Source organism: Podarcis cretensis (genome assembly GCF_951804945.1).
Source record: "Podarcis cretensis genome assembly, chromosome: 6".
Lineage (NCBI taxonomy): Eukaryota > Metazoa > Chordata > Lepidosauria > Squamata > Lacertidae > Podarcis > Podarcis cretensis.
In genome coordinates this window covers 3,696,633-3,708,819 of record NC_137175.1, presented here as the reverse complement: position 1 = coordinate 3,708,819, position 12,187 = coordinate 3,696,633, and the positions used below count along the sequence as shown (strand labels likewise).

The 12,187-nt window shown below is 50.8% G+C and overlaps 1 protein-coding gene across 2 annotated transcripts in view; it reads right to left on the bottom strand.

Annotated features, from left to right (window-relative positions):
• Positions 1–1,309: 1,309 nt before the first annotated feature.
• The window catches only part of BCL2L1 (BCL2 like 1), a 50,390-nt gene continuing 39,512 nt past the window's right edge, over positions 1,310–12,187 (bottom strand). For both annotated transcript variants that reach the window (XM_079979995.1, XM_079979994.1), the window contains exon 3: positions 1,310–4,188. In XM_079979995.1, the coding sequence (XP_079836121.1) occupies positions 4,051–4,188 (138 nt within the window). In that variant the 3' untranslated portion in view covers positions 1,310–4,050. The remainder of the gene's footprint in view (positions 4,189–12,187) is intronic.

Sequence of the window (12,187 nt, the reverse complement as noted above, 5' to 3'; positions counted from 1 at the left end):
TGGGAGAGAGTTCCAAAGTCTGCACATTCCTAAGTACGCGATTGTGCATTACTGTTGGTTTAAAGGTAAAGGGACCCCTGACCATTAGGTCCAGTTGTGGCTGACACTGGAGTTGTGGCGCTCATCTCACATTCTTGGCCGAGGAAGCCGGCGTACAGCTTCTGGGTCATGTGGCCAGCACGACTAAGCCGCTTCTGGCGAACCAGAGCAGCACACGGAAACACACAGTTTACCTTCCCGCTGGAGCGATACCTATTTAGCTATTTGCACTTTGACGTGCTTTCGAACTGCTAGGTTGGCAGGAGCAGGGACCGGGCAACGGGAGCTCACCCTGTCGTGGGGATTTGAACCGCTGACCTTCTGATCAGCAAGCCCTAGGCTCTGTGGTTTAACCCACAGCGCCACCCGCATTCCTACTGCTGGTTTAGACGGGCCTTTTTCTGATCCAGGTTACTCCTGACCATGAAAGGCAAGACAGTCTTGCCAGGTTCACAGAGCTTGCTCATGCTCCTCCTTAAAGAGCACACAGAGAGGACAGTGCTTGAAAAGACTACTGGCCTGCCCAGTTGCCCGAGAGTGGCGAGCCGGAGATCCCAGCCACCTTTCTCCAGCAGGCTGTGATGCAAACATCTGCCTCTCATTCAGCCCGATACTCCAAGGTCCTCTAAGCATGGAGGCTGCAGTCATCACTTCTCCTGCAAGCCAGCCCTTGACAACCCTGTGCCTGCCATGTTTCAGAATACAACTCCCATCAGCCCCAGCCAGAACGGTTGCGCTGACATCAACTCCAGCATCCCACAGCCATGCTGGCTGTAGCTGATGGGAGTTGTAATCCCAAATATCTGGAGAAGGCAAAGGTGGCATTGAATTCTTTGCTAAAGTCTCTCCCTCCCCTACCCGCCCCATTCAACCATCATCTAGAAAAGTGTTCCCCAAATTTGGGTCTCCAGCTGTTTTTGGACTACAACTCCCATCATCCCTAGCTAGCAAGACCAGTGGTCTCGGATGATGTGAATTGTAGTCTGAAAACAGCTGGAGACCTCCGTTTGGGAAGCATTGAACTAGATTAATATCCTAAGATTCTTGGCTTTTGCCTTTCATTTAAGTTCATCTGCCTGCAAAGACATGCGAAGCCATCAAAGGAAGCAGAATGGGACTTTATGACCTAGCACAGCCGTCCTAAGCTGAGAGGCCCTCTCCAGCCATTTTGGACCACAGCTCCCATCAGCCCCAGCCAGTGCAAGGGGCTCTCAGGGGAAAGGTGATATAAGAGGCAGCAGAATCCCAAAAAGCAAACCGAGCCAAGTAATTCAAACACCACAGTTTTATTGGTGGAACTGAACTTTCATCTTCAAATCAAACTCTTTCTCCTAATAGGGGGTGCAGGTGGGGCCTGAACACAAGAGGGATGGGCGGGCGAGCTCCAGGTTCAACATTCACGCTTTAATTCAAAGGGGCCAGAGAGGGCGAGGTGGGGGGAGGCTCCCGCTGCCACATGGGGGGGCCCCTGCGCTCCCTTGCCCAGCCCCCGCCACGTCCCGTCCTCGTTGGCCGGTTTGTGAAAAATGAGGTTAACTGGGAGGAGGGGAAGAGCACAGTCAACACACATAAATACAGACATACAGTTAACAAAAATAGTATTATTGTATTCACAACTGAATAAAAACTACTCTCCGATATATACAGCTGAGCATGTACAGGGTGGCGGGGAAAGGGGGCAGGCAAGCCGCACAAGGGATTCGGACAGGACAGGCGGGCATTGTGAGGTTATGTCATAAGCGGACTTGACATTAGAGCAACCCAAGGGGTTCAAAATGGTGCGACCCACAGAGGGAGGGACGGGGCATTTTGTGAAGGGCTTCCACCCCCGAATCAGAACCAGGAATGGGAGCTTGCGCATACCCCCCCCAACCAAGCCCACCCCTCCCCAATTCCCTTGGCTGCTGCAGAGACCAAGAGAGAAGCAGACTCCCCACCCCCCAAAGGAAACATCGCTTTCTTTTCCTCTCCCTACAGCCATTTCTGAGTGGCCTGCAGAAGCTGCTTCTGAGCACAGCTGGCTTTGAACACCCAAGCCCCCCCCAGTGCCCCATCTGCCCCCTTCGACCCTGCGGACCAAGGCCCCATGGCTGCAGCTAGGAGAGGGGTGGGCGATGAATGTAAAGCACTGAGGTGGCGCCGTCAGGCAAGGCCCAGCCTTGTGCCTGGGGCTGCCCTGCACCTAGAACACCCACTCCCCGCTCTAAGGAAGCCCACTGTGCTAGACCGGCCGCTGCCCCCCACCCACACAGCTCTCCCACTTGCAGGGAGGGAGAAGAAAAAGTGCTGGTGTGCGCAGGCACACCAGCTAAATCTGGGGTGGCAGGCAGTGGGTGGGAGAAGCAATTTCTGCCACTCTCTGCAGAGCCTTGGGGAAGCGGACGCACGCCCAGGCAGGCAGGCAGGCAAACACAAACACACACAGACAGACAGACAGACAGACAGACACAAACCACCTCTTCCCATCAAAAACACTCTCTGCATAGCCTGGTCCAGCACACGCTGTTGATTTTTGCTCTTACTGGAAGTTCTCTGGGCTGCCGCCAGGGAAAGTCCCCGGAGAGCCAGCCTAGCAATTAGCAGCTGATCATAAACACCTTCCAGAGGCTGCTCCGCTAACGGACTCTCGTCTCCCTTCCTGGCAGCTGGTCTCTCTCCCCCCCCCCCCCCCCCGCCATCTTGCGCCTGCTCTTTCCTTGTAACCGGCAGAGGACAGGCTTCTTCTCATTGCAGAGGACGGGAGGGGAGGCGTCTCTTCCGAGAGAGGGGGGCAGGGCTGGGGAAACGGAGACGTGGGCCAGGACCGTGCCCAAGGGGCCAGTGCAGCCACCCCCAGCCACAATGGGGACCATCAGCCACCCCAGAAGGTCGAGCAGGACAGACGGGGATGGGGGTCATTACTGAGGGCACGGGAGTCTAAAGCGAGTGCTCTGGACTGCAGTCCTCACTGCCAAAAGCTCCTTCCAAAGAAAGAGCACTGTCCGCCCCCCGCACATGACTGGCCTCCATTTCCTTCGGGTGTGCAAAGCAAACACTGGCCTGCATCCTGTGGGGTGCTGAGGACTAGCACAGGGCTGGGGGGACTCCCTTAGAAATAAGCTTGGAAGGGATGGACATGAGACCCGCGGCAACACTGAGACCCCTCTTGACCGTCCACTGGGAATAAGGGGAGGCAGATAAGTTTGGGAATAAGAGGTTGATAGTGGATCCTGCCTTTGTCTGTTCCCATTCCAGGGCTCCCATGCACTTGCCTCATCCTTCCTCCAGCCCAGCCAAGCACTGCCCCACAGAATAAGGGGGTCCCTCAGAGAAGGCACCCCCTTCTCCTACGCTCACTGCAGGGTCCCCTCTTTGGTCATGGGAGGGGAACCCTCAACGCACTCCCACATGCAGGAGGCTCCCACGCAGGTCAGCACAAAAGGAGTCTCTCTCCATCGGACTTGCTGGCCTCGGAAGGCGTTTGCAGTGCTAGAGCTCGCTAACCCAAAACGACCCACGTGGCAGAACACACACACACACACACACACACACACACACACACACACTTCCTGGAAGTAAAGCAAACAAGAGCCAGGCCTGCCTTAGGGGGGCTTTAAAAAATAATAATAATCAACCACCAAATGAAATCCCAGGAATGTGAGTAAAAGTGATTAAAAGGAGCAAGGGAAGCCCGCTCCTGGGGGCGGGGTGGGGGGGTTTGGAGGCACAGCACCCAAAGGTGAGGTGGGGAGGGGTCCAGGTCCCCACGCATTGGAACAGTAACCTGGGGTTGGTTGGAGGTGTCTGTGGGGCAGGAGGCACCAGAAAGAGGTCTGTGAGTTGTTGGGGGGAGGGAGAGGATGACACCTGGGGTCAGAGTGGGGGGTTTGCTACACGGAGGCCCACCCCCGTCTCCACCCCCCCTGGAATGATCGCAAGGCTGAGGGACAGGATGCGCAGCGCGTCCCTCGGTGACGAAGCGCAGGCCGAGGTGGGTGGCGGCGGCGGAGGCGGCGGAGAGTCCATCTCTGGCTATTTGCGGCTCAGGAGGGAGCCGAGGAGGACGACCCCGGCCACAGTGGCCCCCGTCCACAGCCACTTGTTGAAGCGTTCCTGGCCTTTCCTGCTCTTGGCCGCGGCGTCGTTCCCGTAGAGGTCCACAAACCTCTCCTGGAAAAGAGAGAGAGGGAGGGAAAAAGAAGAAAAACGAGGGTGAGATGTGAAACAAGGCAAAAAGTTTCACTGACAGCTGAGATCATGGGTGACAGAATGAGACCGGGAAGGGCAATAGCTCAGGGGCTTCACCTGCAGAATGCCCCAGGCTCAGTTAACAGCAGCACCTCCAGGTAGGGCAGAAAGAGACCCCCTGCCTGAGCCTCAGGAGAGCAGCTGCCAGTCAGTGTAGGCAGTACAAATCTGGAGAGACCAATGGTCTTACTCAGCGCAAGGCCGCTTCCTGTGCCCTGTGTTCCAACATGCATGAAAACAAGGATCTTCCTACGTGGTCAGGAGGCGAGGAGGACTGCTCTGGCAGCTCAGCAGGGAAGAGCGCCGTGAGCAGGACTGAGCTGAAGCACCACCTCACAGCTCCAAATGAAGGAGGCAGAAGGATCTGGTGGAATTTAGCATGTGCTCTCAAGTGGGACATGGTGAACAGGAAGCCCAGGTAAGGCTCTGTCACAGCACATCCTCAAGGAACGGATAAGTGACGCACAAAGTTTTATAGACCACTATTCATTAAAAAAAAGTATCAGAGAGGTTAACGACAATTGTACATGAAAGCATACGGAAAGTTGGAATCAGAAATCAGCAAACTGTTGTGGAAAGATGTATTCTTAATAGCCTGCTTAAGCCTGAGAAGCATAGAAAGATGAGAGAAGCCTCCGTCCACCCACCCACTTCACATTTCTTCATCAAAAGGTTAAAAGAAGCCACAGTCAAGAGCCTTATTTTCTGGAGTGTGGCTTTAACTTGGGCGCAGCTAACAGCATAAACTGTGTCGTTAGAACTGCACAAAACTCGCAGCAAACAAGTACTGAAGAACATCCTGAGAGAAGCAGACAAGAGGCTGCAGTGAAGACACCTGAGATCCCGTCTAAGGTGCCCTGGAAATCTCCTGCGCTAACCAAGTAAAAGAGGCACTGATGACCTGGAGCATCTTGGTCCTGCATTCCCTGATTTGCAAACTGGCCTCTAACACAGACAAGCAAATTGCCTAGGAACGTCGAGAGGACTCTTGAAGGATCCTTCCTCAGTATCTCTAGCGATATCAACAGCACTTCTAGCCCCTGATCCTACAATTGCGAATTATTTGAAACCAGGAATCACTCTACTTACCGTATTTTTCCGTGTCTAAGATGCCCCCATGCATAAGATGCCCCCTATTTTGGGGGACTCCAAGTTAAGAAAACACCCCTCAACACTACCCGTGTATAAGACGAGCCCCAATTTTAAACCTATTTAGTCTTATACACAGAAAAATACGGCAAGTTTTATTTTTATGTCTCACATTTGTCACACTGTGTGTGGTGATGGGAGCATCAGAGAAGAGCAGGAGAGAGGAGAGACCTCTCCAGACATTTGGAATACGGTCCACCAAGCCAGGGCCAATTGCATTCCACACATCAATGACTGCATGGCCTAATAAGCACATAATTTCCTCTGACTGCACAACTGAATATCCTGCAGCATCTCTGTTTCCTTTTTTCTGCTTTTTTTTTTTAAGCTTCTAGTCCTTAAGCCTGCAGAAATTTGAAAACTTGGGCGGTGCTTGGTGAAAATGCCAGAAGCTAGAGGGAGTTTGAGCAGGGCTTCCAGATCCTTAAAGGTTCAGGGTTGAAACAGATGCAATAGAGATGCAATAAGCCCACGTCCCTTCCCAAAGCCAAGCAGAAATTATACAACAGAATAAGCAAATATGGGAACGTGCAATCTGTACAATATATGTGGGACTGCAGGATTTGGGTTTTGCCTCCACCGTCTTTTGGGTGGGCACAATCCTTTCCCTTAAAGTTCCTGCGCAATCCTTTTCGGCAAAGCCATCCCAGGGGAAGCAGTTTGCTGCGGAAAACGCTTGCTGATTCTTTTGGATCAGCACTGCAGAAGGGTGCTGGGTGGGGAAGAGAGAGGGAAGTGACATTAGGCAGTTTCTTAGCAACGGCTCAGAATAGATGCTTTTGGTGCTGACATAGTCTATCTCTTCAGGCCCCTTCTGCCCCGTCATAGGGGAAGGAAATGACTGGGAGTTTGCTCTGCGTTTCGCAGGGGTCTGCTAGGCAGACTTGGCGCCTGAAGGGAACCAAAAACCACCAAGCCCAACGCACTGCGCAAAAACACAGGACCCCCAAGCCCCGGAAAATCCAGGCTCTTAATATATGATCAAGAGAAGCATGAGGCATGTTTTTGGCCCCCTGGTGGGAGTGGGTGGGTGCACTAACACAAGCGGTACCATGCCCCCCCCCACCTAACAGAAGGATGTAACTGTCTTTTGGGGTAAAGGATGAATTTCTGCTATTTCCCCTAATGGATATGAATTTGATGACTCTGCATTTTTATATAGAAAGTTTCAAGTATTCAGAATACTTTGCATCCCAGTGATCCTTGCAAGGTTAGCCAGTATGATTAGTCCCATGTTGTGCTAGAGGAGACAGCAGAATGCAGGGTGTAGAGAGAGAGAAAAAAAAGGCTGAGCCTCACCAAAGTGTCTGCTCACTGTGCCACAGGAGGGTTAGCAAAAAGGGCCTTATTTTGCTTCCTCTGCTGAAACGTGAAGCAGTTGTCCAGAGGAACTTTACGGAGGGATCAAGGGGCTGTTATCATCTGTGGGCAGAGCAATAGGGCTCTCTGGAGTCTGCTGTGAATTGTCTGCAAGACTCTTGAAGGGCAAAGTCTTCTGCTTCTGCGGTGACCTTCATGCTGCAGTGACTGCAGAATCGGCTGAGGTGTCCAATGTCCGCTCTGAGAGAGCGCTGTGGCATCAGTTTCAGTTTCTGTGGCGCGACGATGATGTAGCAGCAATGCATCCGCCAACGTGAACGCCTGACCTTTGCCCCTCTTGGCTGACTAAAACTAGCTGGGTACATGTGTGCTTGGCCAGATGGGCCCAGGATGTGCTTAAGGTGCCATTGTGTGAGCCGCCTTCGAAATTCCTGAGGCGCCAGGCACATTTTGGAGTGGAGCAGGTCCAACTGCAACCATGTGGAGATCTCTGCATGCCAAGTTGGCAACTGACATCTCCATCTAGCTGGCCCTTCCAGCTTTTGTAATCAGGCAAGCAGGAGAGCTTATTTATTGCATTTATATCTCACCTTTCTCTACTAGGACTATTCCTCATGGTTCACTTCCCTTAGTTATTTCCTACAATGACCCTGTGAGGTAGGCTAGGAGGTTGTAACTGGCCCAAGGTGACCCAGTAAGCTTCATGGCTGTGAGGATTTGATCCCTGATCTATCAGGTCCTAGTCCGACACTCTAACCACTGCACCACCCTGGCTTCCTAGAGTACTTCTGCTATGGGACAGCTACATAAATAAATATGGGGAAAGCAAAATATCACTTAGAGATGGATCTGAAATATTTTCCTTGAAGCTTGAATTTGTTTTATTCTGGATTGTTTTATTTGATGTTTTAATGTGTTGCAAACCACTTTCAGATTTTTTTTTCTTTAAAATATAAAGCGGTATAGAAATGAAAGGACTAAAAATCACCACAACAATAAATTCCACTAACGAGGGGAAACGGCACGTAGACATTCCACCTATACTGCAAACTAGGTTTAAGGTGCCATTTGGCAATTAGCTTGTATACCCAAGTTTCTAACACTGTCATCTGGTGAGCAGGGATTTGGTAATTCTGCTGCCTTGGCTGTGCAATCCTGATCCCTGTGCAGAAAAAGCAGAATTAAACCCATCAGCTGGTAAAACCAGTGGTGTCAGCTGACAGGTGGGTGGCTATGGTTTGGAGAAAATGGCCTCATGAGCCAAACTGGACCCCCTGGCAGGCCAAGGTTGGACCACAAGGCAGCAATTCCTCACCACGGATGCAAATGGACAATTTCCAAGAAAATCCAACACGGTCACATCTGACTTCCAAAGAGGAAGCTTCCCAAAAGTGAAGGGACTGGTAAGAAGGAAGTTGAAAGGAAAAGGATATATATATATATTTATATTACACACACACCATTGTGTGAGCGCTGTGCAAAGATGAACCTGCAAAGCAAAGTCCTGAAATGACAATCCCTAGTGAGTGACTTCATACAGCATACTATGTACCAGCCTTCCCCAGTCTGGTGCCCTTGAGATGTTTTGGACCACAACTCCAATCGACACAAGCCAGCATGTCCCCTGCAAATGTACCTAAATACACCCCAGTTCATTGCCTGCAAATGAGTGAGAGGAACATTTTGTTCCGCACTATCAAGCTGTCTTAATTTTATGTACGTGCTTCTGTCGTTTTAAATTGTTTTTATGTAGGAAGGATGAAAGTTGAATGTCCAAAGAATGTTTTCTCCCTGAACATTTGGAATATTTGTGAACATTCCAAGCTGTCTAATCAGCTCAGTTGCTCAATATCTCTAAGTGGTATACAGAAAACTGAAGCAACAACAGATAAACAAAAAATATTACAAAAATTCACAGGTACATTAAACCAAGGTACCACTGTATATATCAGGCTTCCTCAACTCTCCAGATGTTTTGAGACTACAATTCCCATCATCCCTGACCACTGGGATCATGGGAGTTGTAGGCCAAAAACATCTGGAGGGCCAAGGCTGAGAAAGCTGTATAAAACAATATCAATTCATTATCCTTCCGGCACACCCTCCTTCCCAGCCTCCGCGTTCTTACCCAGGGTACTAACAAACTCCCAGCTCACCCACAAAACTCTCACAAAGAGAAGAGTTCCTGGAAATAGCGGACATCACCCTAGTCTCTCACTCTAGACTTGTTTTTTACAGGCAGCTCAAGGTGGAGGATACTTCTTCAGGCTGCCCACAGCCGTGTCCCATTCAGCTGCAGTTCCAGGTACGGTAGGTTAGTTGAATTTCCCAAGGGGTCCAATACGTGACTTAATGCCTGCAAATTATTTATTCCATGATGGAGGCACAAAATCGACGTTTTCTTTGGTGCAAACTTTGAGGCGCTTATAGACACAGGCCGGGGAAGCACAGTACAGCCTGGATTTCAGGACGGACGGTGCAGCTGCCGAAAAAAGGCAGAAAGGCTACAGGCACTTGGAACACAAGACCCATCACGAGTGGGGCAGTGGGAGGAAAAGGCACAAGCTGGAGGCAGGAGACACACCACGAGGCCTGGCCGTGCCGAAAGCAGACAAGCTGTGCTCAGTATCAGGTTGCAGGGAAGAGAAAGCGGCACTTTGTTCTGGCCGAAAGAAACATCCGCAAGGCATCTGACCCACTTGCCAAGCTGGGGGGGGGGGGATACCCTGGGGACAAACACTACATGAATCCAGCACTTGGACAAGTCACCCCTTGGTCCAATGATTGAAAGATGTGCCAGGATAACCCACCAGAAACTGTACTGCACACCCCGTGCCCCACTGAGACGTTCACCACAACCCTGGCTGTCCTACAGGCGCGTCTTTTCGCAAAAAGCATAGAGGAACGAGAGAAAGAAGTGCAATATTATCCAATTAAAAATAATAAAATAAAATAAAAAACAGCCAAATTACAATCCAATTTATTGGATTATGATTTGACGGATTTGTTAACTGGATGTTCTTATTGGAAAACTAATAAAAATGATTTATAAAAGAAAGAAAGTGCAATATTATGCAGCCTGCTGATTTCATACACCCCTTGAGCATTTGATGAAGCCTTCCCTTGGCCTCTGCTACCAAGCGTCTTCAAGCCTTTCTGCTGAGGTTCTGCAACCCTCTCCAATTTGGCAAAACGATTTCTTGAGTCCGGGGCCCATATGCGAAGGACAGGCCCATGACTTCATCCCACAGAGGATATGGTACTTCTGCTAACGCAGCCCGAAATAGCCAGGCCTGTCGCCTGTCCTATCCCGCTTTGCCACAATATCTGTCATATGTCTGGCTCATTCTTAGTTGGTGATCTTTTATAACCCCCAGATCCTGCTCAGCAGCTAAGTTCTCCACTCTCAATCCCCGGTCCCCACCGCTGTTGGCCAGCTGCACATTTGAACATTGCCTCCAAGTTCAGCAAACAGTCAAACGACAGCAGAGCGTTATCCCCCTGGCAGCCCAGCGCTGTTATCAGTTCTTCCATGAACCCGGCGGGGAGAACAAAGGAGCCACAGTGCCGTCTCTGGGGCTTTGCCCAGCCTTGGGAAAGTTTCCCAGGATGGCATTGCAGAGAGCAGTGGGGTCGATTTCCTTGGCTTTCACCAGCTCTCCTGCCGAGGGACGGAATGCAGAAGAAGGTGCAAACCTGGGCGATTCTGCAAAGCCGCCAAAGGCAGTACAACAAGCTGATTTATGGTGCATTTTCCGGGAACCAGCCTTGGAACAGGGAAAGCAATACCTTAAGGGAGCCATACTTCTCAGAGCACGTTAAATAGTGCAACATCCTCACAGTCAACTAACACAGAGCCTACACTCAAATGTCTGGATCTGGGGTGCGTGCATGCACGCATGTGTCAAAAGATGTTGCTTCTTGTCAGGTCTCATTCGTGACCTGCCATTGGAGAGCTTCACCACCACCCCAGCCTCATATTGCAAGTGAAAGATGGTCAGCAGCCCTGCACCTTCTTCTCTTCTGAAGCCCTGACCACCTGAGGCCAGCTATGAAGCCCCCTCTTTTATGCCCCACCTCCTCATTTAGGAGGCGAGCTTGCTTCAGGCTAGTGGCGATGGCTGTTACCTGAGCTGGCCCCACTTTTAGGAATTTCTGTGCCTACAGAAAGAGACCTGCCTGACTCCTGCTCTGCAGTCATTTGGCAAAGTGGCTTAGAGCTTCTTGCCGGGCACTCGGTGAGAGGCTGTTGATTCAATGAAGCTGTGATTTGGGGCTGTTGGGCTTTTCCAACTAAATCCTATGCTGTTTTCATTTTTGTTTTAAATGGCTTTTATGCCTCCTCTAAGCTGCCTGAAGTGAGTATCTGAAAGACAAAGTGTGACTCATCAGATAGGTAGGTGGGTAGGTAGGTAGCACCCAGGAACATCATTCACACTGACCTCTCACCTGCCCTTAAAGTAATTAAAGTTAAGAACATAAGTACATGAAAAGAGCCTCGCTGGATCAGGCCAATGACCCATCTGGTTCAGCATCCTGTTCTCACAGTAGCCAACCACTATGGGAAACTTGCAAGCAGGATTTGACCTTGCTTCTTGCAAGCAGAAGCATCGTTGCCTCTAACTGTGGAGGCAGAGCACAGCCGTCCTGGCTAGTAGTGACTGACAGCCCTCTCCTCCATGAATCTGTTTAATCCTCTTTTAAAGCCATCCACGTTGGCAGCCATCTCTGCCTCCTGCAGGAGTGAGTTCCATAGTTTAACTCTGTGCTGCATGAAGAATTCCTTTCTTTTGTCTGCCCTGAATCTTCCAGCCTAGGAGCAGAAGCACCTCTGGCTGGGTCCCTCTCCAGCCTCTGAGCTAGGCAGGTATTATTGGGATTGTTCCCTGGACAGATCAAGAGCAGCACCCGTCATTTAACAGACCTGGAGAAGCAGGGATGTGAGCTCCATATCTCCCCCTCCTCTCTCCACCCACTTTCAGAAACCCGCTCCCCCTTTGCAAGACCAAAACCTCAGCAGGGTTCCCCAGGCTTCCTGCAGAACTGCCAAATAACTGTGCCACGCACAGCAAGGCCACCGATGACATCAAGAGCTGCAACCGTTGCTAAGGGTGCTGAGAGGTGTTCCCAGCCTTGAGGTCACAGGGGCGACCGACAGACAGCTAGCTCGCCCAATGGCTTGTGTCCAAAATCCCCACTTTGGAACGCACAGATCTCCCTCCCTCTTGTTGTCATAGCATCCCTGAAGCGTCCCAGCAGGGTCTTCCGCCATCATTTAGTCATAGCCCACTTTGGCAACCCATGTGAACAAGAGGCTGGAGCCCCTTCCCTAGAAGGAAACACTTAAAGCATTTGGGGCATTTTGGTTTTTAAAAAGATGACTTTAAAGCGCGTGGGCATGGCAGAATTTTATAAAACTAGGCCTGGTGTAGAGTAAGCAGGCACCGTTCCC